The 26649-nt window shown below is 49.1% G+C and overlaps 1 protein-coding gene and 1 long non-coding RNA gene across 2 annotated transcripts; one reads left to right on the forward strand and one right to left on the reverse strand.

The window, feature by feature from the left end:
- Nucleotides 1-2103: 2103 nt before the first annotated feature.
- LOC306798756 lies at nt 2104-7411 on the reverse strand. Its single transcript, XR_013773457.1, has 3 exons — nt 7145-7411; nt 5307-5426; nt 2104-2122 (listed from the first exon to the last, which is right to left on the reverse strand). It is a non-coding gene; the product is annotated as an uncharacterized lncRNA (long non-coding RNA).
- Nucleotides 7412-14338: 6927 nt separating this feature from the next.
- On the forward strand, nt 14339-19035 carry SIX2 (SIX homeobox 2). Its single transcript, XM_079298959.1, has 2 exons — nt 14339-15268; nt 17861-19035. The coding sequence occupies exons 1-2, from the start codon at nt 14709-14711 to the stop codon at nt 18162-18164; spliced, it is 864 nt and encodes a 287-aa protein (XP_079155085.1). The 5' UTR covers nt 14339-14708; the 3' UTR covers nt 18165-19035.
- Nucleotides 19036-26649: the final 7614 nt, after the last annotated feature.

The following is a 26649-nucleotide window of genomic DNA, read 5'->3' on the forward strand; positions in this document are numbered from 1 at the left end:
TTTGTATTTTCCTCTTGAGAATATATTCTGTGTCCCTGAGAGGTGTGGATGCACCCCTTGCTGTCCCAAGCCCTTCTCTTTGGAGAAGCAGCCACCACCTTGGCCATCTGGGAAGTCTTCTGCAGTGCACCACAACATTGTGCAGCCATGAGACCTACTGGAGTACACGGGAATATCTCCGGGAATATCTCTAGCCTGTGGGATCAGCTAGCCCAGACACTATATTTTAAGGTAATCTAGAATCTGCCATGAGGAAAGTCGTATTTTTTCCAAGGAGGGTCATGTGTACCCCCAGCCAGTTAGTTTCTTATAAGGCTGATACTGTAATGGAGTACAATTTGTTCATGCTAAATGGAAAATGAAAGGGGACTACCCCACATTTAATGAAACAAAACACAAGTGAGTCAGTCTTTAAATCTTTCACCAGATAATTTCTCTCTTATAATGTGCTCTTTCTATCCACTAATTTGACAGTGTGTTCTTTTAAATGTAGGTATTTGATCAATGTCCCTGGGTAAGTTCATCTGGCTGATGAAACAAAACAGAAATATCTAACGACAACGTCTGGCACAGGTACAAACACAATCAGTATTCTCCAATTTATCTTGAGATTGCATGCAAAGTACTCTGGAGCAAAAACACCCTACAGTTCTTCTATTTTTTGACGTTGAAAGATTTTTGAAAGTGTAATCCACATGAAGCCCCTGCATTTCACCAGCCAAGGCTGACTGAAAAGTGTGTACTTTTAGAGGGTAACAGCACTGCTCGTTGTTGCTGCTAACTTTGTGCAGCTATGTAAGGATTGAGTTTTTTTTTTTTTACTCTTCCTTATGGAATTCCTGTAAGTTCTTTGCCAAAACCTATGTAATGTTTAATTCATACAGCTTTGCTTTTCTCCTGTTTCTTAAGTGAAGTCATTAAACTAAAACCTGAAATGGAAACTCATGCATCCACCAAGAAGGTTGAAGAATCAACCACACGACAGATCTGAGCAAAGTTAAAACTGTGCATTTGAGGAATGCTGGGGTTATTCTGGCTGTTTCCAAATCAGGCACAGTGTTTCTAGTATTTACAACTGGATCTGTGTGCTGTTTTTAGAGTGGTTAATGATATATGTTTCAGGTATTTAGTCAATCACAAACAATAATATATCTTTGAAATTTGTTCCCATTAGTTCCACCAAATGGATAAAACCAGTAGTAATTTCTATGCCTGGAAGATTCCTACTGGGTAGGATTATGAACTATCTTCTTGCAAGAAGCACTTTCAGAATACAGAATGTGTGTCAATTTTTGTTCCTTGGTTACTCTATTTTCAACACAAAGGCTTCTAAGTAGTTAGTCAGGTAGACTGGTTAATCTCTAATCCCTACTGTCCAACAAGTCACATCCTCTACCTCTAGCCTGTCTGCTACAGTACCTTCTACTGTCCAACTAAGAGGAAAAAAATCTGGTGAGCTTCTACATATAGCTCTAGATTCAGTCAAGACTGAAGAAGAGGTAAACATATTCAGAGGTTTCTTTTTAGGTCTACATCAGCAGAGGCTCTGATGTTATTAGGGAGTGTCTAAGACTGAACAGTGTTTTTGCTTGTTCTAGTATATCAGAGAGAACAAGATCACAGTCCTGTGTAAATGTGCTAGAGAATGTAGAAACACTGAATTAGACACGTGTTCCTCTTTCTTTGTGCCTGAATCAGCCTTGTCAAGAGCTTCTTTAGAGACATAATAGTGCAATCTGTCATTCACAGAAAGGAACACATGGAGTGCAAAATGCCATTACTGGAATTTATCAAGAGCAGCTTCCATAACCTGCTACATTGTAAAAATGTTCACATTTTAGCATGCCAACAGAGCTTCAGCATTGATGCCTCCAACAAATAGGAAGCACATGGCATATTAAGCTTGTTTCCTCTCAAATCCACAGTTCAGCTTTAGAGGATACACATGAAGAGAAAGCCTGGTCATCAACTACCCAGGTTAAAGAGACAATGCCTTTTCTCATGTGACTGAAGTGGGGAGTCACACACAGCAAATGGACAACTTTCCCTTTGGCAACTTTCCCTTTTTAGTTCTGGAGTTGAAGAGCTATCAGAAGATACCCAGTGATCAGTCAATGACCATCTGTCCATGAAAAGTATGCAGTGATAGAATGAGGAAATTTCACGGGCAAGGTTGTTCAGCCTTTCTCAAAAAAGACACTACTTAAGGTAATCAGGTTGGGTTTCTGAATTCATCATGCTGAATACTCACATCATTAGAATGAAATAAAGCTGCCTTGACCTCCAGAGTTTAGACTGGATTTAAAATCCTGCAGCTTTTCTTGGTTTTGACCCTAATGTATCAATTCAGACTAAGCTATATTTTTACACATCCAAAAGGGTTAATCTTCTCAATGAGAAAAAAATATCTGAGTTCATTTCTACAAGGAACTCAAAACACAGACACAAGGGAATGGAGAAGACCTGTTCCCACTGACTGTCATGGGATTTTCTGGTGATTCTACCATTTTTGGGACATAGTATTTCTACAGGCAGAAAAGGAACTCACTTTTCTGATGCAGGTGAGCATGAATTCTTAGTACTTTGCATTAGGAAGAGATAAATAGCCCTGTATATGCCATAAATTTTAACTAATGAGAATCTATTCACTTGTTATCTTTCCTAAACTGACACTAGATTAGTGTAATGCATGGCAGTAGAGAGCATTAGCAGAAGTGCAAAAAACTCCTATGATATATCCACATATCAAATGTATATTGCAATATATATTGCTTCCTGATTATTTTTCTTCACTGGCCTTCTCAGTTGAGTTGGTATGTCAATTAAGATTTTACAGAAATATCTATTCAGAACTGACTCACTTTTACACCAAATTTTTTCAACAGTCAAGGTGGCAATGAAAGAATTTAATTTATACACCAATAAAGAGCATACTCTCTTTGCTGCCTTTAAATGGTCAGTAGTTCCATCACAACAGTATGTGTCAACTCTACTGCATATTTCATAATTTGTGAAAGAAATAGATCTGATTAGAAATAGATAGAAATAGGAAGAAAGAAATATTTAGAAATTTTGTTTCAGCAAACTTCCCACTAATTTAATGAGAGGATTCAAGGAAGGTTTGCTCCATATTTATAAAAATATTAAGTCTGGATACACAGGTGTGTGTGCATGTGTGCATACATTACATATGTACATGTACAACACATTCAGGCACACAGATAGAAACCTTTCCTATATTTTCCTGACTAACTAGTTGTTGAATAAAACAGGAGTTTGTAGGGTGTGAAGGCTTGAACTTCTGCAAGAATTTATCCTGGGTAAATTTACCCTGGGTTTCAGTTCTGAGATTTATCTGATTTTGATCCCCTGTGGCTCCCCAAATTTAAAATAGCCCCTTCTAATTTACTGGGGATATAAGGTGTATCAAGCTGAACAAGACACAGGTCTTCTCAGATGGGTATTTTCTCTCTATTTGCACTCTTTCTATTTTTGTTATGAATCTAAATTCACACTCTAAATGGTCAAATCTAGTACTGCTGGATTTTAGCATAGCAAACACCAGACAGTCTTTTTCAAAAGGTTCTACCCAACATACAAACTTGCTATTAATGATTATTACTAAATAGAATGGGTTTATTGTAAAGTTTATCATTAAAAGATAGGATTACTCCAGTTCTAACTTCTAATGGGAGCTTGGAGGGCAAGGGTTGACCTTAGGAAGTAAGGTTATATGGTTCTTTTGATTTGTTTACATGAAATGGGAAGGTTCTGCTGATTATTACAGAAATCTGTACTCTCCTTTTTGTATGCTAATGGAAAGTTTTTAGAAGGAAATATTGAGAGCTCTGTACCTAAAACAGATTTCATAAAACTATACATTCTTGGCAGACTAGTTACACATATTTAACTTATGTGTGCCTAATCTGTATTTTTACAGGATTTCTGTATCCAACAGTTCTGCTAGCTGTACATTAATTCCATGCAGAAACACAAACATCTGGGTGTTAACATTTGTACAAGATTTGATTGGTTGCATATTTGCCTGTGAATTTTCAGATGTGTGCAAAGAAAATGTTATTTCTTGGGGACTATATAAGGAAATAGTTTTAGTCTTCACATGACATCATATTATCCAGCATCAGATTATCAACCTGTATCAGCACACAGTACACAGCAACTAGTTGTTCATTTAACATATGGCAGGAAACGTGCCTGCTTCATCAAATTCTGCATGTCATGATCATTTAAACTCTGCAGCTTCTATAGTACTTTAAAAAGTGCCCTTTATGCTCAAAATGGTTGAGCAAGATTCACATTATGGTTCTGCAGAGATCAAATAAGAAAAATCAAATCAAATAAGAAAAATAAACACTTACATGTGCATAATTAATGAAGGTTGCATAATATCAACAGCATCTCAACACCTTCAGAGTCTTGAAAGACTAGCACAAAGGAAATACACACCAGGAACAAGATCTTGCACTTTTAACTGCTTTTAATGTAGTCCAAGAGGCATAACCAGAAACATAAATGTTCATCTTTCTGTCCCCAAGGAATAGAAACCATTTAAGTGCCATAATTTTATAATAATTGATAATAATGTGACTACTCTTCCTAAAATGCTTTGCTGACACTGAAGAAAAAAGGTTTATGCATTTTTCAGAAACCATTCCTCCTTGTGACAATGCCAGTCCCATGATACTGCCAAGATCTGTGCCCTCCTAGTCTGTGTGCCACTCTGTGTGCCAGATGCCCAAGAGGTAGACAGCTCAGAGAGGTTCATCAACACAATTACAATCTTTTATTTTAATGAACCTCCTTCTACTTCTTATCTCATGTCAAATCTCTTCCCTGACCCCCCCACCCACTCTTTCAGCTACTTCCAACCCTCCTATAATCTCTCACCTAGATGAAGACTTCATCTTATTTAAGGCCAGAGATCTCTGCAGCCACCCTGAGCTGGCATCCAGCAACCCCTGGATCATTTGTGATGCCCACACCCTCCACGGGGATGTTGCTGCGACCATGCTTGGAATTCTCAGATTGCATTCTTTTTATCCTGTTCCTTTAAATTAATGGCCCCACCTTTGTCCTCTATATTCAAATGTCTCAAAGAACAGTTTGACGGATTAAGAAAACCATCTTCAGGCACATCCCTCTCCTTGATGTGTTCATACCACTCATGCACCCCTGCCAGCCACAAACCTGGCATCCAGTTTAGCACTGAGAACATTTCCTTCCCTTATGTGCATTAACCATGCTCATCACCATACAGCTTTCACATTATAATTCACATAACTCACCAAATTACACTTATTTATTTCTTCTCTTCTTGAAAGCTGAAGCTCACTTCATGATGACTGTAAGGCCCAGTTCTCACACTTCTTCAGTGCATGCCAAATGCTGCTGCTATCCTCCTTCCACTTAAAAATAAACAGGAACATATCACCCTCACCCACTACTGTATTTGTTTCGGGATGAAGATTTAATTTTAAAAAATTAAAAATAAAAAAAATAAAAATAAAAAGGAAAAGAAAAGAGAAGAGAAGAGAAGAGAAGAGAAGAGAAGAGAAGAGAAGAGAAGAGAAGAGAAGAGAAGAGAAGAGAAGAGAAGAGAAGAGAAGAGAAGAGAAGAGAAGAGAAGAGAAGAGAAGAGAAGAGAAGAGAAGAGAAGAGAAGAGAAGAGAAGAGAAGAGAAAAAGAAAAGAAAAGAAAAGAAAAGAAAAGAAAAGAAAAGAAAAGAAAAGAAAAGAAAAGAAAAGAAAAGAAAAGAAAAGAAAAGAAAAGAAAAGAAAAGAAAAGAAAAGAAAAGAAAAGAAAAGAAAAGAAAAGAAAAGAAAAGAAAAGAAAACATCATCTTGTTCTCTAAAAATCTTCCTAGACTTTGTCTATCTTGTCTCAGGTTCTGTGCTTATACCACTTGTCTTATATGATTGAGGAGAAGAAGAGTTCAAAATTTAGGTAATGTTTGCCAGGCTATATCACTCTGATGTGGGTATCTTACTGTTTTAAAAGTTTGGGATTTAAATAAATTACTATAGGTTTTTCCATTAATTAAAATTAAAGAAATGTTAATTAAAACGGCCAGACTACATAAGAACATACAAATCCATGTGTGTGTGTGTGTGTGTGTATTTATACACTTTAATGAGTAATTTCCTTATTGTTTTCTGCCCATGGCAGGTAGCAGACATAGAAAAATTGTAGTTGCACAAGAATCCCATGCTTTGCAGCTCAATGTCACTCAATGAAATTTTCAGTGCTATGCTAAGTATCAGCTTCTTCAGCAAGCTGTGGTGTGAATTAAACAACTAAAAATTACTGCAGCAGTGACTAAACTCCATTAGAAGAATGAAGAATTTCTGAGTCTCAAGACAGTGCAGTTTAGTCCCATTTGCAAAGGTGTTTGAATTTTGTCTCTGTTGCTAAATAGAACAGGTCTGAAAACCCCTCTCTTCCTGAGGCTAAGTGGCATTTGTCACTAGATTGTTGGGTCTTTTGGTGCATCTGTGTTTCAAAAAAAATAAAAAATAAAAAAACAACTATTTCTTGTGAGGTTCTAATCCTGAGTATCAGATATAGTAGGGAATGCATTGTAAATTGTTCAAGTGATGTTTTCATAACAGGAAGCCAAAGGAGAGAGTGGACTGAGAGCATGGAAGGGACAGCAGAAACTTCTGGAAGAATGTTGGGGGACTAGAATAGTGCAGGACAGAGGGAGCCAGACCAGGTGCCATCTGGTACCATCAAAGTTGTGCCTGGTAGCAGCCAAAGGGGGTGCTGAGCTCATGCCCCCTCCTTGCATTGTGTAGCATCAGTGTTTGCTGCCATCCCTATCTGCTTCCAGGGGAGATTTTCTGCCCTTATGCACCTTGTGCACACATGACTTGGCTGTTGGAGGAAATATGATGTGGGTATGGTAACCCAGCAGCAGATTATTTCTTAACCAGTGCTGTCCACAATCCCAGTCTTGCCTGCTAAAGTGACTTAACTGACTGTAACCAATTCAGTGTTCACTGGGTTGGCCTTTTCTATATCTTAAATAAGCAACAAAGTCAATCTTAGTCTAGTAATAAAGTCCTCGTTTATATGGAGAATAAAACTGATTAAAAAAATAAAATAAAGGAATGAAAAGGGATACCAGGGTTTTTTCTGGGATGTAAAAGGTCCCCAGTGTATTTGAGCTGATTCAAGAACCTATGAAATGAAGCAGAGAAGACATCAAAGGACAGAGTCAGAATTAACTCAGCAAAAAAGAGATTGAAACAATCCATGGAAGAAAATACAGAACATTGTCCCACATTCAGAAGTAGCAAATTTTCCACAGAAAAGTTGATCAGTTTTAAACTGATGTTACATAAACCATCTAGTTTTCCACAAAGCTGTTCCTGTGATTTTGATCTGTGCACAAAACACAAAACTCCTCAGAAAAATTGCAAGACATGACAAGCAACTAAATTGCATGTACTAATTTCTGCAAATAAGGCAATTTACTCATTTATTACAAATGCTATTTGGGGATGTAACAAGCTGAAAGCATTCTGAAATGCTATGAGGTTTCCCTTACAACAAATAATTGTTTTAGTTTTTGTTTTAGTTTTACTTTTAGTTTTAGTTTTACTTTTAGTTTTAGTTGATACTCTCTGGTTTTTTTAATTTTTTTTTCTAATGGAAATCACAGCAACTATTTAAAAGGAAAAAAGTCCCAAAACTGAACAAACTGCAGCTAAATCCATCAGTAACATTACTATCTGCATGTTACTTGCTAACACTACATTACATTTCAGCTTGCCTCAATCTTGAAGAATTTAAAAGATGGATATGTTTATGAGCATATTAAATAGTACAGACAATTGGATATCTCACACAAGCTCTTTCTACAGTGAAGGGGGGGAAAGTCTACATATCTGTGTGTGGTGCTTTGTCCCTAAATCTTGGCAAAGATACCTGTTCACTTCCTTCACTTGCCATGGATACAGAAGAAGGGACCCCCAAAATCCTGTTACATCATTATGCACCAGGAAGGGACGTGGATTCTGCTCCCTTGCAGGTAGGCAGGATAGTTGGTGGCCGCTGCTGAGGTAAGGGATTCCTTGTCATGGCGATCATATGTGTGAATCACCTTCGACAGACTGCAGAAGACTTTACCGGGCTTAACCTATCTGGAAAACTAAAGGATGTTAAGGACGAGCCTTGTTTCCTCTCAGCAGCCATCGGAGCTGAGTATTAGAGCCCTCTAGTGAGGTTTCTCGGAGTGGATCCCCGCCTCTGGCCCGTGGGGACGAAGGAGACTTTTTCCTTCCTCGGGGAGAACCGTAATTCCCTTTTGCGCTGCAGGACACGGCCGGCGGTTCGCTCCTTTTGGGAAAAGGCCCGGCGGGATCTCGGGTTCACCTGCTCGGCCCCAGCTGAGCGCCCCGGAGATGCCGGCGCTGCCCCGGCCCGGACCCCCGGGCGCTGCCCCGGCCCGGACCCCCGGGCACTGCTGCTGCTGCTGCTGCTGCTGCACCAAGGGTCCCTGTGCTCGGGGGATCGCGCACACACTGCAACAGCTCTGGGCAGAGCCCCCGAGCTCTCTGCTGCCTGGGGAGGGAAGGCAGGAGGGAAGGGAGGGCAGCCTCTTCCTAAAAATACTCCCCGGTCAAATCCCCGTGAGCCGGGGATGGAGATGGTAACAAAAATGCCTTGAATCGGTAGGAACAGTGAACAATCTCCGTGCTTTCCTCATCATCTTGGAATAATCAGCGGAATTAACTGAGGTCGAGGAAACAGGCTCTTGGGTTAGTTGTGGGAGGCTGTGAGAATAGGGGGCAGCCATTAAAAGAAACATGATCGCTATTCATCAACTCGGAAGAGGGGAAAGGAGGAGGGAAAAAAGGAGACCTTCGTGGCTGGAGCTCATACCAACCTGGTCTATCTCTGATCAAGAAGATCCCTGGAAACAAGAAGTTTACAAATATTGTCAAATTGATGCTTGTAGAGTGATTTAAGTTGTCAATCCCGCAGAAGCCCACCAGAAGTTTAGATTCAATACCCTGCATTTCTGGCTAGTTATTGCCAATCCCCTAAGGCAGAAAGCGCTCTCTCCCTCTTTATTTTAACCATATGTGCCTTTTGTTGTTGTTGTTGTCTTGTCTGTTAGCTGTACGCTGTGTGCCGAGAGTCTCCCTGTGCCGCGGAGCATCTGAGGCGGTCCCCGCAGCCGGGAGTGCGGCGGGGGCTGGCTGGGCACCGGCCCGGGCCCCCCCTTTTTTTCTCCCCCGGTCCTCCCCCCAGCCGTCTGTGGACTCTGTGAGATCTGTGGGAACACGCCAAACAAATATCCACGCTGGGGGAACCGCCGGGAGGGTGCTGATGGCAGAACTGAAAACTCTCAGCCCGCGATTGAGAAAGGATAATATAAAAGTAATCAGGACCGGCCGCATTAATCGTCTGGGGGGAGCTATCGTGTTTCGTGGGGAGCTCGGGAGGTTACAGCGCCCTGAGCTGGGGACAGAGTGCCGCCCCCGGAGTCCCATTTCACCGGGGGGTGGCCGAGGGACGGGGGCGGGAAGGTTCACCGAGGCCGGCTCAGTCACGTCCCATCGGGCCCCCATCTCCTGATTAATACATCTCTTTCGAAGATGTTACTCGAGCATCTCGGGTCCAGCCGGCGGGGAAGCGGCTCCGTGTGCAGGGGAGCGGCGGAGTTGAGGGCGCGGGGCGCTCCGTGGGGCAGGGGCTCCGTGGGGCAGAGGCTCCGTGGGCAGGGGCTCCGTGGGCAGGGGGTCCGCTCCCGCCGGCTCCCAGCAGAGTCCCCCGAGTGCCCAGACCCCGCTCCGCGCCCCGCACCCACCAGCGCTCTCTTTCAAGCGGAGTTTGTTCGCATAATCGAGTTACCCGCTACATATCTGAAATCCTTGACCCGTCCCCTTGAGGAACGGTGCATTACGCACAGCAAAAGCTTTGCATTATTCTTGCATTATTCCCCAAATCAGGGAACAACAAGCAATTGTTGTTTTTCTTCATTTAGTTGTGTGCATTGATCGTCTGCCATGCTTTCTTTTTTTCGGTGGAGACAGGAACTTAGTGCCATCTCTGATGGGATAGACTTGGGTTTTAAACAAAACTCAAAAATAAATAAAAGCGTGAATAAATAACGTGAGGGCGGGGGGAACAGCCCGCAGATCCGGGGTGCAAAAGTCCCTCCGGGAATCCCGGGTGAGCTTTGGGCGCCTAAAGAAACCCTAGTCCCGCCACGGAAAAACTTGTGAGCCCGGAGAAACTGAGCTGAGCCCCTGAGTTGAAGGGTGTGGGACAGGTAGGCCTAGTATCTCGGCAAAGGTTTCTATGATGCCTTAAAAAAAAAAATAAAACATAAAATAAAATAAAAACCTAGCCGGAGTAGCAGCTAAGTTGCAGAAGGCTTTCGGTCTCGGTAAACCCCACCAGTTTTAAGGAGAAAGCATATTGCAGTCACACCAAAAGGAAAGAAAAAAAATTTCAAAAATAAATAGAAAAAAAATAAAGGAAAGAAAGAAAGAGAGAAAAAACCGAAAACTTGGGAGTTCTCTGTCATTTGGTTGCTTTCCCTACAATCCTCGCCACCGTAGTGGACATCTGCGGGGAAGATGTGTTTCCTTCTGCTTTGTGAAAGTTGTGAGGTTTATCATTTGTTCGCTACCCCTGCCGATAAAAGCGCCCTTGGAGGTGGCCCTGTCTCCCTGCCGATCCCACGGCTGGCTGGCAGGAGAGGACGTGTCCAGAGCCCTGTGAGAGTGGGTGGCAGGTTTGTCCCGAGCCCAACTCGGTGAAAAGGATGAGGGGCTCAGCAGAAGCAGCGGTCGAGGAGCTGGCAGAAAGGCGTCGGGCAGCTTGGGTGAATCGGCTCCTGCGTTTAACAGGAACGATGCGGGCCTGCAGCCTCCCATACAGGGGAGGCTCCCAAAGGGACGGTGAAGGCAGACCCCAAAAGGTAATTCACAGATAACTGCAGCTCTACTTGGGCACCTACTCGTGGGCACGGAGCAGCTCCGTGCAAGGAAAGGCTCTTCGAAAGAAAACCGCCCGCCCACCCCCCGTTCCTCAGCCAGTCTGTGTCACAGCTAACGAAAGGAGCGTCGCAATAAAAACACCTTTTTATTCCACTCATGTCTCTCAGATATTGAGTTGTCACTGACGGTCTCGCACGCTGCTGCGCGGAGGGGTGAGGCGCTTCCCGAGTGGGCCCTCGGCAAAGTGACAGCCGGGCCCGGAGCCGGGTGAAACCCCGGCCTTCTCCGCCCAGCGGCAGCGGAGCCGAGCTGAAATTTGGGCCGGCTCAGCTAAAATTTTCCACGACAGCTAAACGGGAGAGAGCTGGCAACCGCCGGGCGAAACGATCTCATCGGTCCAGGGGTAAACGTGAGCAAGCGATTTGCTACTCCTGCTCTGAAATATAATGGCAGGGAACGAGAGCCTTCGCAAATGCCAAAAAGAGCTCCTCTCCCGATGGCCTGTTTCGCTCGCAAGGCACTACAATGCGATTCGCCCCGTGCCGTAGCTGTGCAGCCAGTATCTGCTCTGACTTCTAGCACGTAGGAAAATTTTTCTCTTTCCCTAAAGATAAAAGCAGTCATGCAGAATTTGGATCCAGATGTCACTAATTTACGATTGCTCTAGGACGCAAGCTGATACAGGGTGCCCGGGAAGGGGGTAGCCCTGCCTCTGCCCAGCTCTCTGGGAAGTGAACTTATGTTACATGCAAGCTGCAGCCCGGCTAAGGCAGCCTAAAGTGAAAGCGCCTGCGGAAGAGCTGGAGTGTAAACACTGTAGTCACATTTTAGGGTGCTAAGAAGACTCTTTTCCAGGTCTAAATCTATGCAACAGGTTTGGACACCTCTTTTCCAGCTAGGGCTAACAGCTGCTCCCGTTCAGATTCAACCAACTGCGGTCGTGAGACAGAGGAATCAGGTATATCCCTACGACCGAGCATGGTAGAAGGGAGACGGGAGACACAGCTCAGACCTCACTAGCGCTTTTTATTATTTCCACGGTCCCCATTGCGGGAGGGAGCGGAAGGCACACGGTGTGTGCGTGCAGAGGTCGCCGACGGGACAGGGGATCCGTGTTTTTGTTGCCGTTTCTGCTCAGAGCAGCCTTTGAAGCCGCGCGGTTGTCCCGTCCCGTCACTGTTCGCAACAGATGCGGCGGTGAACTACTCAGCCGCTTAGGTTGGCTAGCAAGCGCTGGGATCGGGATGCTTTCGTTTATGAATCCTGTAGAGATCGGCCGGAATCGAGGCACTAAGCTGTCGAGATCTCATTTTGTAAAGAAACGGAGGGACCATCATGCGAGGGGGCTTTATCGACCCGTCGCCAATATGCCCGATTTTGTTTTAAACGAATTTGAGCTGATCTTTCCTCGACCTGAAAAAGAAGTCTCTATTTTCCGTCCCCGGAGGATCCAGGGCGGGAACCGCCCGCTTGCCACTGTGTCCTTATGGCAGCACTCGTGAAAAGGCCGGACGGACAACGCAGCTTCCAGAGCGGAGCGCACTCGAAAAAGTACGGGCATACGCCGCGGATATGCACAGGCATTCGGACATGCTGGGAGCTGGACACGGTTGATCCGCTGCCCCCCTACCCCGCCCTCTTCTTCCTCCTCCTCCTCCTCCTGCCGCCCTCCCCCGTCGCATTTCCCCCGGCCGCAGCCCTGGCGCGGCTCCTCGCCGGGAGCCGCCGGGCTGCGCGCCGCCGGCCCAGCCTCGCCTTCCCCCGAGGGCGGCAGCTGCGCCCGCCCGGGCCGGCACCGAGCCCCGGGCCGGCACCGAGCCTCGGCCCGCCGGCCGCCAAGGCTCAGGCTGCGAGGCGGGCAGCCGCAGTCCGGTCTCTTGTGGCTGCGCTAAATCCCTGACGCGCCGGGGCGGCTAGAAAGGTACCGTGGCAGAAACCCACAATTGCTGAGACCTCTCCTGTCTGGACTGCAAATACCGTAGAAAGAGCTTGTGGGATTAATTGTTATTTCTCAGCAAAAGGGGAACATAACAGTCCATGGAAACAACCCTGAGTTTGTGGCCAGGAGGCTCCTCCCGAGTGCCCTCACCTGGGCGATCCCCGGCGCCAGCCTCCGCCCCGGCGGTCCCGTTCGGCCGCCACCCGTGCGCCGCTCCCGCGGAGGCACCGCGGCTCCCTTCACCCGCTCACCGCACCCTCTCCCTCGACCTTGCAGCCGGCACGACATCTCTCCCTCGCCTTTCATTTTGTGTAGACCCACAAGGGACGGGAAATTATGCGGGTCCCTGCCCCTCAGAGTCGGTAAACTTTAAACGCGGTGTGCAAAGGGCACGCGTGGGTGTAAGGGTCCGTTTAATCAAGCGAAGTGTTTCTGACTTTTCCACTTTTGCACGTGTTCCTCTCCTGGATGAGACATACCGACACGCTCTGGAAATCGAGTATAAATAAATGTCCGGGGTACAGTGATTACAAATGCCAGCGCCCTTCGTGCCGAATCGCGGTGGGGCATGGCCGGCGATTCATAGAGAGGCAGTCCCTCTCCGGCCCCGTATCATCCTGCCTTCTTCTCGCTCCCGGGCAGGTACGAGAAGCGTGTAATGGGATCTCAGGTCACGAACAGGGTCCCCATTGTACATGAGAGGCCCCTTCCTTATAAAATTCTCCAACAGTGGTTACTGGGCGCTGGGGAGAGGGGCTATAAGGGAACGCTTTTAGGAAAAAAATAATTATGCAGGGGCCAGAGACTGGCCTTTCCTCCCACCGCAGGCACGAGTGCTAGGGTCGGCAGAGCCCGCTGTCCAGAGCGGCGGGGCCGGAATGAGGCTGCGGGACGCAGACGGGGCGGCGGGGCCCGGCCGGGACGGCGGCTCCGTCCCGCCGCGCAGCAGTGCCCTGCGGCGAGGAGCAGGGGCCCGAGCTCCGCGCCCCCCTCTCCCCCGACGGGCGCCTGCAGCGTCAATCACGACGGAAATTTCTCCCTCGCTAGCTAATATCTCAGCTCGCAGGGCCGCCTCTGAGTGGATCTGAGCAATCTGTCAACCCAGCCGGGGAGCCACCTCAAAACAGATCGGGTTACTCCTGATTGACAGCGTCACCATGGCAAATAATTTGACTAAAACTATTGTCTTCTCCTGGCAGTCCCCGGGTCAGATAACCGGACCAATCACAGCGCGGATAATCACTTTTCATGCCAGCTTAGAATAATATTATTAAAAAAAAAAAAAAAAAAAAAAAAAAAAAAAAGGAGAGAGAGAGAAAGAAAGGGGGGAAAACTCTGAGAGGGAGAGGAGCGAGTGAGCAGGGCTTTACCACTATATTATGTGGGATCTGGCGGTGGGGGGTGGGGGGGAAGCAGGGAGATCCCAAACCGGCGGCCGAGGGGGGTGGGGGTGTGAGAGCCGCGGCCGCTGCGAGCGCTGCAGATAGGAGACAAAAGAGGCACGAAGTTACTCTCGCAACTTGGACTTACAAAAACCAGGCGGCGGCCGGGGGGAAAAGCCGCCCGCGCTCGGGCTCTCGAGACTTTTTTCGTCGCTCTTCGCATTTTTTCTCCGGCTCCCGCGACCGCCCCGGGGCCGGGCGCCGCCGATGGCCGCGGCCCCCCGCGCCCGGCCGTGACGCCCGAGCGGGCCCCGCCGGGCGCCGCCGCCCCGGGGCCGCCCCGCATGCCGGGCGCTGCCCGCCGCCCCGCGCCGCTCCCCTCTATGCGGCCGTAGGGCGGCACGGCTCACCATGTCGATGCTCCCGACTTTTGGCTTCACCCAAGAGCAAGTGGCCTGCGTCTGCGAGGTGCTCCAGCAAGGCGGCAACATCGAGCGGCTGGGGCGGTTCCTCTGGTCCCTCCCTGCCTGCGAGCACCTCCACAAGAACGAGAGCGTCCTGAAGGCCAAGGCGGTGGTGGCCTTCCACCGGGGCAACTTCCGCGAGCTCTACAAGATCCTGGAGAGCCACCAGTTCTCGGCGCACAACCACCCCAAGCTGCAGCAGCTCTGGCTGAAGGCGCACTACATCGAGGCGGAGAAGCTGCGGGGGCGACCCCTAGGGGCGGTGGGCAAGTACCGGGTGCGCCGCAAGTTCCCGCTGCCCCGCTCCATCTGGGACGGCGAGGAGACCAGCTACTGCTTCAAGGAGAAGAGCCGCAGCGTGCTCCGAGAGTGGTACGCCCACAACCCCTACCCGTCCCCCCGAGAGAAGCGGGAGCTGGCCGAGGCCACCGGCCTCACCACCACCCAGGTCAGCAACTGGTTCAAGAACCGCCGGCAGCGGGACCGCGCCGCCGAGGCCAAGGAAAGGTACGGCTCCCCACTGCTCCCCCGGCACCCCAACCCCGGTGCTTACCCCGAGCTTATCTGCCCCGGTCACGGCTGTGGAAAATCAGCCGGGAGGGGACGGGCTCTCCGCCTCGAGGGCGCCCGGAGAACTAGAGGCGAGCGAGCTGTGCGCTCGGTAAAGGCGTCCACCAAAAGCAGCCCCGGGAGAGGCGGCCGAGACCCGTTCCCCGTCGACTCCCCACTCCCCGCACATCCCCTGCTGCCAGGGATGCTTCACACGGCCTGCGGCAGCGTTGCCGGCTCCTCCCCGCCGCAGCCGGGGCGCAGCCCAGCCGGGAGCCGCGGCCGGAGGTGCCCGTGCGGCCGGTCGGGAGAGGCGGCGGCCGGAGGTGCCCGAGGGCGGGGGTTCCGCGCCCTGCACTGCTCCGAGCGTGTCCTTGAGGGGTACCCCGGTGCAGAAAGGGACAGCCGGGGACAACGCGTGGATCCGAACGCTGGTAGCAAGTATGTCCTCTGTCCTCGGCTCCTGGAGAGGGGCCGGAGACCTGGACAAGGACTGAATGGAGCAACTTGTGGCCTCGCTCATGACATTGCAGTTCTTGCCCGCTACCCAGCAAGGTGCTCATGAACGCACGCCAATAGGTGTATGTTAGGCCGAATATGATTCTGCATCCGTGTTTTTCACGTTAAGTGGAGTGAAGGGACCATTAATCTCCGGGAATAGTGTTGGTATGGGTTAATGCACACATCCATGGCTATCGGTGTGATTTTTCCATCAGCAGTCCCTGTGCCTTAGGAAGACGGTTCGAGGAGGCAAAAAGGGTCCTCTTACCGCGTTCACTAGCTCATTGAATTGCCCGGTCCGTACAGGCAATCGTATGATCGTATGATCTCGCGGTTAATTAGCGGGTCAGAATCTTGTAGATTCGTGCCTCCGAGGAGAATTCTTTCTATCTTTGGTTTCTGACAGCCGTGTTTTGGAAACGGGCAGCGGCGCGGCCGCGCTGCTGTGCAGCCCGGCAAATTCGGGCACAGATTTACTGTATTCATTTCCCGAAACCGTGCTAGAGCTTTAATTTTCCTTCAAATCCTCACAAGTGTTGGTTTTACGAGATGTTAGAGATCTTTTTTATTGCTGATAGCAGGGACTCACCTTCAAATATCCAAAGGAAATGAAGGTTACATTTATTCCATTCCTTTTTTTTTTTTTTTTTTCCCGGGGAATCAAATTTTAAAGGTCTCCAGAGACAAATAATATTTTTGACATTGAAAAATACACTCAACCTAATATTACACTCCAGGCGTTGGAAAACAGACCGTTCATGGGATTGCCATCCACTCAAGAAAACCTGTTCAAACAGAGCTTTCTTGTCTATTTTTATTTTTTTGGCACTAAGTGTCTCCAGCCACATCCTGCAGCCCTTAGTGAGGAAAACCCGTCAGTGCAATAGCTTAACTTCTCTCGACCAAATCCTGCAGGATAGGGCACCTTTGCCAGATAGTGTGTTACAAAACTTCCGCACAGGCTATTAAATATGCTTGCTCTGCCTTCAGTATTTCAGGCAGAACGCGGACTAAAGTATTCCTACGAGGGCTATGGAGGCCGCATAAGCCTTGCCTGGACGGCAGCCCCGACCCCTTCTTGCCACTCACATTTCCGAAAATGAAAAAAAAAAAAAAAAAAATATATATATATATATATATATATATATATATATATATATATATATATATATATATATATATAAAAATATATAGATGTATCTTCAAGGGCTTGGCCCTCCTCCAGCGATTTCTTGGTATTTACCCGGTGATGAATTTCGAAAGTACGTCCTGCTTTTCCGAGCCTTTGCGGCAGGCGCACCGGTGGTGCCGCTGCCCCGCCGCGGAGCCGTGCGGGGCCATCCCGGCTGCGCCCCAGGACGGGACGGAGGAGCGGCGGCGGGAGTGCGGAGCGTTTCCCCAGAGGGTCGGGGAAAGCAGCGGGTTAACTCTGTTCGCTGACCTTATCGTCCATATTGGGCTGTGTTTTGAACTTGAAGCTCAGGGCGAGGGAAAAAAAAAAACAAACCAAACCAACCATGTCCAGTTACTTTAAGGAAAAGACTTTCCCTCCTGATGTGAGCCCGGGAGGCTGTTCTGCTGCACGGAGCCATCCTGCCTACAGCTCACCGGGCTCTGGCCTTCTCAGGAGAAATCATGGCTGAATACCTCTTCAGCTCCTAGAGCCGTTCTAAAGTTAAAAAAAGTTTTAAAGTATTTTCCTTATTTCTTTTTTTTTTTTTTTTTTTTTTTTTTCATAATGTCTTCCTCCTTTCCCTTCCTCCCCCCTGCTCACTCTGTGCAAACCTTGGACGCAGAAAATTACGGTTTGGCAAAGCGACACTTTCTGCTGGGCTAGTGGGAGACTGTTTACAAGCTCAGCGGACCTTAGACCTAGGTGCCAGGTGAAGAGGCCTCGGAGGTTGGCAGAGTTTTTGAACCTGCTGTTCTTGCACTCCCCTCCGCTCGCTGCTCCCCGCAGCCATCTCCCCGCCGCCCCCGCTCCTGCGCTGCGCACCCCGGAGCGACGGCTTCATGGTGATTTCCCTCCCTCTTTTGTGTTTCCTATAGGGAAAACAACGAGAATTCCAACTCCAACAGCCACAACCCACTCTCGGCGTCAATGAACGGGAATAAGACAGTTTTGGGGAGCTCAGAGGACGAGAAGACGCCGTCAGGGACCCCGGATCACACCTCCTCCAGCCCCGCGCTGCTGCTCAGCTCCAACCCCGGGCTGCAGCCCCTGCACGGCCTGGGCCACCCCCAGGGCCCCAGCGCCATCCCCGTGCCCAGCGCCGACCCCATGCACCACCACAGCTTGCAGGACTCCATTCTCAACCCCATGTCATCTAACTTGGTCGATCTGGGCTCTTAAAACCGTGTACACGCTCCCTCCTTCGCGCCATCCCTACTTTACTTATTTTTTCCTTTTTTTTTTTTTTTTTCCCTAATCTTCCCAGGGACTTTGAAAGCAATGACAAACACCTTGGTGGATGTGTTGTGCCCTTTGGCAGCAGGCTGGCAGCTGGTTTGCAAGGTAGTGGACTCCGCTGTGGGTAACTGATGTTGTGAAAAGCCTTAAGGGTTGCTTACAGGCGTTTTCAGGCGTGTAAGGACTGCTGGACAGGAGCCGTGATTTTCACGGCAGGCTGTAAGGCTGATCGGTGTAGCAGCTCGTCCAGCCTTAATTTCACAAATCTCTCAGTGGTGTCACTCGATCGGGCCGGTGTGTGTGGGAAGAGGCACATCGTAATATTTTAATTTTTTTTCGGGGGGGTGGGGAAGAAAGGGAAACGCAAGGCTGCTCTTGCCATGCCTATTTGAAAGTTACACATCGCTCCCGTTATTCTATTGTAGCTATGTATCCGTGGCAGGTGTACGATGTACAATTTCAACTAAGAATACAAAAGTTGTAGTCAAGATATAGCAGCAACACGCGCTCTAGGCAGACTCTGTAACCTTCTTGTAGCTGATGCTATGCAGAGAGACAGCTTCTTTGGCCTTGTCCATGTGGTGCTTTCGCCGTTTGCTGGGTGGGAAAGGAAGTGATGGCCCGGCTCCGGCCCGAAGGAAGACAGAGATATTCCCCTCGGTATGCAACGCGGGCTGGAGCGGGCTTTAAAAAGAAAACAGGAATTGCTGCTCAAGTTTAGACCTAAACGACAGTATCAACCGCAAGTCACTCACCTTAGTTTTGTTTATTGTTTATATTATGTGAATACATTCTTTGGAAAATATTTCTGCTTTTATTTTATAATAAAATTTAGAAATCTAATTCGGCATGTGGCTGCTTCACTCGCCCGCGGGGTATTCTCGGGCTCAGCCCTGAACGGGCGTTCTGGTGGGCACCGTGTCGGGTGTGCGAGCCCCGCCACCCTTCCCGTTTGCCCGGACACGTCGGGGCCCTTTCCCGGCAGCTGAAGCGCTGGGGTAGCTGAAGTCGCCCTGCGGGAGCGGAGAGCCAAGGGCACGGGGAAGGACGGGCGGTGCGGACCCTGGGCGAAGCGGAGAGGTCGCCACCTGCTCCCCGAGGGATCGGCCCTGCTTTTGTGGCCCGGTGTCCGCCTGTCCCGGCAAAAAGCAGCCTCCTGTCCCCACCCTCTCGCCCTGAGGGCGGGTGGGCAAACCGAGCGTGGCCAGACCCCTCTCCGGGGTCCAGCGCGGCTGGGCTGCAAACGCCTTTCCGTCCCCTGCGGGATGCTGGGAAAGAGATTTCTCTATTCCTCTCCTTTTTCTTTCCTTTTTTAAAATTTACTTTACTGGAAGAAGTGTGTGGCAAAAGAGACAGGCAGGTTGCTTGTCAGTTTGCCCCATTAAAAGAGCTCAGAACAGTTGCAGCTTGCACTCTCGCTGTCCACCTTTGCTAGAAACCGAATGTGTTACGTGCTTAAAATGTTCTCAGAACTTGCAAGCAGCTTTATACCTTCATTTTTGGTCTTTTAAAATCTCCTTGAGAATAATTTTCTTGTGAAAAACCGAGAAAATTATATGACTTCAAGCGGGATAGAAATATGTGTAGATCAGCAAAGATCGTGTCCAGGTTTCAGATGCTGGCTGAAATTTCAATTAGTGGGAGTATTGCGCGGGCAGTGTCCTAATTTGATGTAATCTTGGTCCGGATTAGCGCCTCTGTGCGTTTGCGGGTGTTCTCTAAAAGCACATTTCTCTGAGGTCCCGTTAAAAGTCTGTAGAAGGGAATGTATGGATGTCGGTAATGGGGAGGTTCGGTCTCCGGAAAAAAGCTCTCCCTTAGTCGCGGTTATAAATCCAGTTTTCTCCTTATGCTGGGAGGCAGTGGGGTGGAATATTTTATCGGCGACAATGTGGTATATTCGGGTTTATATTTCCCCTGCTTCCGCGCTTTGGGATGATTTTTTCAGCCGCAGAGATGGTGTGGCTGATGCCTGTGCTGTGGGAGCATATCAGTGTGGCTTTACGTGCATTAGGGTCTAAATAGAAAATTCAGTTATTTCCATTGAGAGGCATCTAATAATTTTAGCTACGAATTTTAATTATTTGAAAATAAACATTTTGCAAGTAGATGAACCACTGCTTCCTAGAGCTACAGAAGATCTCTGCTCCCTGTAAAATACCACACGCAGTGGTGCAATATGGCAAAGTATTAATTAATTGGCTAGTTAATTGTTTTGTATTTTTTTAGATAGAAATTAGTTTGGGAAGGAAAACAGAATTTCTGGGTTAATAAAACATGGCCTCAGAACTGAAATAAAGCCTTAAGGCTTTGCCCGCTGGAGAAAGAAAAAATGAGAAAGAGTAAAGCCAAGATGGGGAATATTTAAAGAGGCAGTATGAAAACAGGATGGGGTTTACGTGATTAATAAAAGGTCATATTGCACAGAGAAGGCAGAATTCGATCGGGGAAAGTAAATGAAGAGCTGACACGGTGAGAAAGGACTTTGAGAGAATGGGATCCGTGAAAACTCATGTACGTTTCAGTGAGGATCACTTATATATGGATGAATTAAGAGAGGGCGAGTCACTAAAACCACTTAAAGATGGCTAGAAACAGAAATAATGCAGTAGGAAAAAAAAGTTCTGCAGGTCAATCTGGAATTAAGGACGCACACAGCTCAAAGCCCCAATGATGGGACGTATGTAATGCAACCTGAAACCCCGAACATGTTAAGACTCATTTTATCAGACCGTACTTGCCTTAGTACTGATGTTTGGTAAATTAGCCCAAATCCCTCCAATTTTCCACGCACAAAAAATGTTCCCGATAGAGGAATATGCTGAAACTGACGTGACTAATCCTTGGTTTTAAACAGATTAGTTATGATTCACTTGCATTAGGTTACATGGGACATATCTCATCTCATGGTTGGTTGTTCCTGGGGTACCGCATGGGGTTTGGGGCATAAATTTAAAAAAATAATTAATAACACATAAATAAAAGGTTCGGCTCCGGCAGGTTTTATCCATGAAACTTCGCCTGGCTACTCTATGAGTGAGGGCAGGATGTGGCAGGCAAATTGCACTTCAGATCCCATACAGCTTGGACAATCTGGGAAGAATTGCACTCTGCACACACACATACCTATATATACATACACAGCCATATATAATATATATGTATGCAGTGTTGAACCTCTAAATAAAATCTTACCAAAATACACAATGTATTTAGCATTTGCGGCCCCCAGAATGTAAATGAAGTAATTCCTTTAGATAGCAGGGAGCTGATTAATCACGTGTATTCGGGCAGAGGTGTTTTGTTTTTGTGGTTTTTGGGTTTTTGTTTTAGTTTTTGTTTTTGTTTTTCCTGCTGTATTTTATTTCTATGACCGTTCACGGGCTTGGTGCTGTGTTGAAGAGAACCATGAGAGAAATAGTTCATTTGAGACAGGAAACAGTTCCGTCCATCCTGACAAGGTGCAACTTGTCACTCTGACGGGAAAATACTGATGGATGCGTTGAGAGAGCATCCCGACAGGCTACTGGAGATCTGGCACAGTTTCCGACACTTTTCTGGGAACAGGGAGCAAGTTTATAGGAGGAAAAGCTTTTCCTAAGAATAGGAGACCGTATGCCAGAGCTTACTGGTCGAACACCTTCCATCTGCGAGTCCTTCCAGGCTCTTGGGGATAATCAGGACTCTTATCTACAAGGCTGAGTGGCTGCATTTTCCTTTGGATAATATAAGCCCTTCTGGGGACACTCGACATGACCTACAAGGCAGAAGTCGCCCGTTTGGAATATTTTTGTGAGTTACCCTGGGCAAAGCTACTTTGCCTCTTTCTCCCCAGAGCTGGTGCAGCAGTTTGGGCCTCACCAATGTCTCAATGTGTTTGCGGGGCGCTGCTGCAGCCCGGAATGAAAAGCCTTGGGAGTGCCCCTGCCTGCCCAGCGATGTTTGTGCAAGGCACTGGGGCTCCTGTTACCAAACCCGGAAACAAAATCTCTTGCCTTCTTTAGGAGAAACAAATGCAGCACAGTATGAGCAGGCTTTTGCCTTGAACAAACCCTCACTTGAGCGTGACAAATAATGTAGGGGGGTGGCGATGAAAACACTGGGCACTGGCCCTTACTGCAGAGTTTTTAAACTTCTTCTGCTTAGTGAATCAAAACTCTGAGGCTCAGGCAGCCAAGAAAAATATACTGAAGGGAACTTTCAGTGCTTCGGTACACAAGGAAAAGGTGAGGGTTTTGTCTGAAGGAGAGAAGCTCTGAGATTTGGAAAAAATACATAAACCTCGGAGTTGGGCTGCGGGATAACCTTCCTATTTTGCTGCGAGATGCTCCCTCCATGCATCGGGGAGGCGCCTCCTTGCTCGGGAAGAAGTTCCATCTCACTACTAAAGTAAACGGGAGTTGCGGGGGTTGTTTATTAGTGAATTTTTTTTCCCCGTGTTTGGGTAAGAAGGCTCCTTCTCCAGCTCTAAATATCAGTCCGCCTTTATCCGAAGTCCCTGTGTGCAGCTGGCCGGCAGACCACCTCCAGCCCAAGCCGTGTATGAAAAAACTACTTTTAAACATTCCCCCCCGCCCGCCCCCCCCCAAAAAAAAAAAAAGAAAAAACAACAACAAAAAAAGAACATAAACAAACAAAACCAAGAAAACTCAGTCGGTCACACCGAAACAAACTGGGAGACCTCCCCAAGAGTCTGGGAAGGAGAGGCTGATTTAGTGGAAAATAAGGTGGATGGACAAGTAAAATGTCAAATCAGCACACAGTGCTGGTAAGGAAAGGTCGGTAGCGAGGAGAAATCACTTGGAAAGATGAAAATCGCACATGTGCTTCTGATGACCCCATCAGATGCGAAGTCCTCCAGGAAATACATATTTGAAACAGCCAGGAAAAACAAACATGCCTTTTATAGACTTACTTGTCCCGCCATGAAAAATGCAAACCTCGGTATGGTGCGTGTGTACCCAGGGGGTGGGAGGGAGGGAGGAAGGGGGAATAGATTTTGTAAAGAATCCGTTGAAAGCTACCTTCATCAGGAATATTCATTTGCGCTGCCCTGCTCTCCAAAAATAGGCTGCAGCCTGAAAACCGTGGCAGCATTTGGAGCTAACGTGTGTGAGACGAACATCTGAGTCTGAAAAGTGACTGTCAGGAGCTCGTCTGGGTATCAACCCAGGCAAGACTGGCTGGCAACAGGGAGGAACTAAAAAAACCGGGGTGTGTGAGGAGTTATAAAGAGGAACTTTATCAAGTCTACAGTTTTTTGCAAAGTTGGACAAATTCCAATAAATCATATTAGAAGAGCGATTTCTAGTCGCGCAGAAGTTTGGGTCTGGGCAGTGGTACTCCCAACCGCGCCGTTCCAAAGCGATGTAGACGTGCTGGAGGTCGAGGGAGAGAGCAGGGAGGTAGATCAGAGAGCACTTGGGCAGTAAAGGTTTCACCGTTCCCAACCCCGTACTCCGGCCACCCTGTCTACAGAGCCGAACACAGCACGGGGCAGGCTCCGACGGGGCATATGATCCCGCTCCCCACTTTTCTTCCCTTTCTTTCCCACCTTCTCCGGAAGGTGAGCATCTGTTGTCCCTACTGCGGGGCCCGGCTTTTGCCGGGAGCTTTGGAAACGCCGGCGGCAGGTGCTCCGGGGGGAAGCGGCCCCCTCGGCAGCGGGGGGACCCACGCAGCGTGGGGACATGTTGTCCTTCACAAGGAGGTGGCAAAGGTACACTGCCAGTCAGTCACCCGTGGGTGAGACATCTCTCCCTGCACACCTGGAGTGCTGCCGCGAGGGGTGCAGGTGGCTGAGCACCTCCGCCTCAGTGTCATGCGTTTAATCGAAAGTGGCTAAATACGGTCCCCCTTCTGTCACCGCAGAACTGCGTGGCGGGGCATCACCAGAGTCTGAGGTAGTGACATCCTCAAAGAAGGCCCGACCCGAGCAGCCCCGCTCTGGGACCTCTCGCCCATTTCCCCCGACGCCGTGGAACCAAGCGGCTGCCGGGGCTGTCCGTGCCGCGGGGCGCCCCGGCTGTTCCCCACCGCCGGGACACGCACGGGGCGGGAGCGGATCTGCGCCCTGCAGCGCTGTCCGCCCGGCCCGCTCCGCTTCGCTGCCCGCCGCCAATGCGGGGCAAGGGCACGGCTTCTCCGGGGCACAGGGGCTCCTGGAGCCGGTGAACGGGGCTCCCCGGCTGCTGCGGGGCCTGGGACGCCCAGGGTCGGCCGGGTTTCTCTCCGTACCGTGAGATTCTCGGTCACCCACGAGCCCAATGCTCGGGGAGGGCATCCGCAGCGCAACACACCGCGCACTGAGCTCGGGAAATGAGAGGACTTTTATTAAAATTGTGAACAATTTGGGACATCGTTCTTAAGAGCGTGTCGAGAGCACACCCAACAAAAATACCAACAACTGGAAAAGTTAGGATGCTTAGGAAACTTCCCTGAACCAAATAAAAAAAAGTCGTAGGGCAGAGACGTGTTGGCAGTGCTGAGTGGGGCACGGACCCAAGGGTAGTCGTGGAGACAGTGGAGTGGGATTCGGGTTTGTCCGTGAGAAGTCACCTCGCTGTTTCCCCGAGTTAGTGGGTAATCCCACCTCACTGGGTCTTTTAGCAGAAAGCAAGGCGGTCAGAGGGAACAGCAGTCACTGACTGACACGGGGCTCTGCTGCTGCTGCGGGTGTGTGCAGATCCGGCTCCGTCTCCCCGAGCGTGCCCGGAAAATGCTTTCTCCTCCATAGGTGAGGCAAATTCCCCAGGTGTGGTTTCGGTCGGAGAAAAGCCCCAGATCCCTTTTAGCTTGGAGGATCTGGATTTTTTTCCTTTGTCGGGCTAGACTGGCATAGCCAAAGCGTCAATGTTTCCCATATATCGGGTATTTGAGATCTGTCGGCCAGTCTCCGAGATGCCGTCCCTGTGGGGGCTCTCCGTAGGTGGAGGGCGGCCAGTCACTCTCCCGTAATTACCCTGAATCGAGTGTATTTATTACCCAGACTAGTGTCGGTGGGAAGGGGTCACTCCTTTCCCCGCATCGCCCCGCTGGGGCACAACAGGGACCTCTGTCCGGAGAACGTAATCTCGCCAGCCTGCGATCGGCACCCACGGTTCCGTAGCGGAGCCCCGTTAAGTGCCCAGCCGCGCCCCGACTCTCTCTGCCCGGGGCCGGCGCTGCTTCAATGGGCTCGCTGGGGCCGGGGCAGCCCTGAGAGATGCAGAGAGCGGCTGCGATGTTAGAAGAGGGAAGGCTTAAGGCTGCTGCCCACCCGCTCGCTTGGCATGCGTTGCCATTTCGATGGTATCTCGCTTTTGGAGTCATTTTATGGCTGGGGGAAATCTAATCCAGTGAAGAGAAAGGAAGAGAATACTGTTGGCATTGAATGAACTCCGTGTGGTAATTTTCGGGCAAATGTGCGAGTTTCCATGCCAAAGCAAAGTGTTTTCTCGTTGTGTCTGCTCATACTCTGAAGGGAGGCGAAGACACCATTTAAGAAATCCAGCTGGTTGCAAATCATACATTTAATCTCTCAGCTGGAATGATTTAATGGATCAGTATCGAGTAACAGCCCTGGAAAAGTAGCCTCCTAAAAAAACAGAGATAAATCCTGATTGAATAATAGTAAATGAAAACCGTGGATTACAGTGACTGCAAGACAGTATTTTCTTTGCAGTTCTCGAAAGATGCCCCCTCAGAGGGGCCAATCGAGCCGACAAAGCCCCGCGTGCCGGTTCGATGCTGGCGGGGGCAGGTCCCGGCAGCTGCCGTGCCCCCGCTTAACCCGCCTGGGTGCGGGGTCCCCACTCGCTCCTCCAGATGTGGGCACCTTCCGAAGCAGCAGGGTCAAGCTCCGGCTCCGGTGCTCAGTGGCCGGGCTAACACCGACGTGCCCGGGCCAGAGGCGGGTCTGGGGCCGGGAACATCGGCGGGGACACCGCGGGGCTCCTCCTGAGGGCACCGTCAGCCCCGAGCGGCGGCGGTGGCCTTGCTTTAACCCACCCGTCTGCCTTGGGCCGGCCCAGGAGCCTCGCCGGGATTTTTCTTTTTCCGTCAGACAAGACGTAGAAGCGGGGGAAAGAATTGTTAACGCCAGGAAAAAGTGGATTTTCCCTCGAAATGTGAAAACAGAACAAACCCTTTGTCCCTCTCTGTCATTTTGGGTGATAGGAGAGACAGAAGGAGAGGGATCTGCGCCCTGAAGCGGTATCGGGCGGCAGAGAAAGCCGCGGGACACAGGGGCCCGCCCGTCGCCCCGCTGCCGGCGGGACCATCGGGGGTCGGTGATGGGGCGGGGCCCCTCCGGCCACCGGGGGCTTTGTTAACCCTTCTGTTGCCGCATCTTTAAGAGCAGTTCGGGCTGTCATTGAAGGCAGGACAGCGGCCGGGAGTGCAGAAGCACTTGACTCGCCTCCCCTGGCCGAGGAGAAGGTCATTACCG

This window comes from Erithacus rubecula (assembly GCF_903797595.1).
Source record: "Erithacus rubecula genome assembly, chromosome: 2".
Taxonomy (NCBI): Eukaryota; Metazoa; Chordata; class Aves; order Passeriformes; family Muscicapidae; genus Erithacus; species Erithacus rubecula.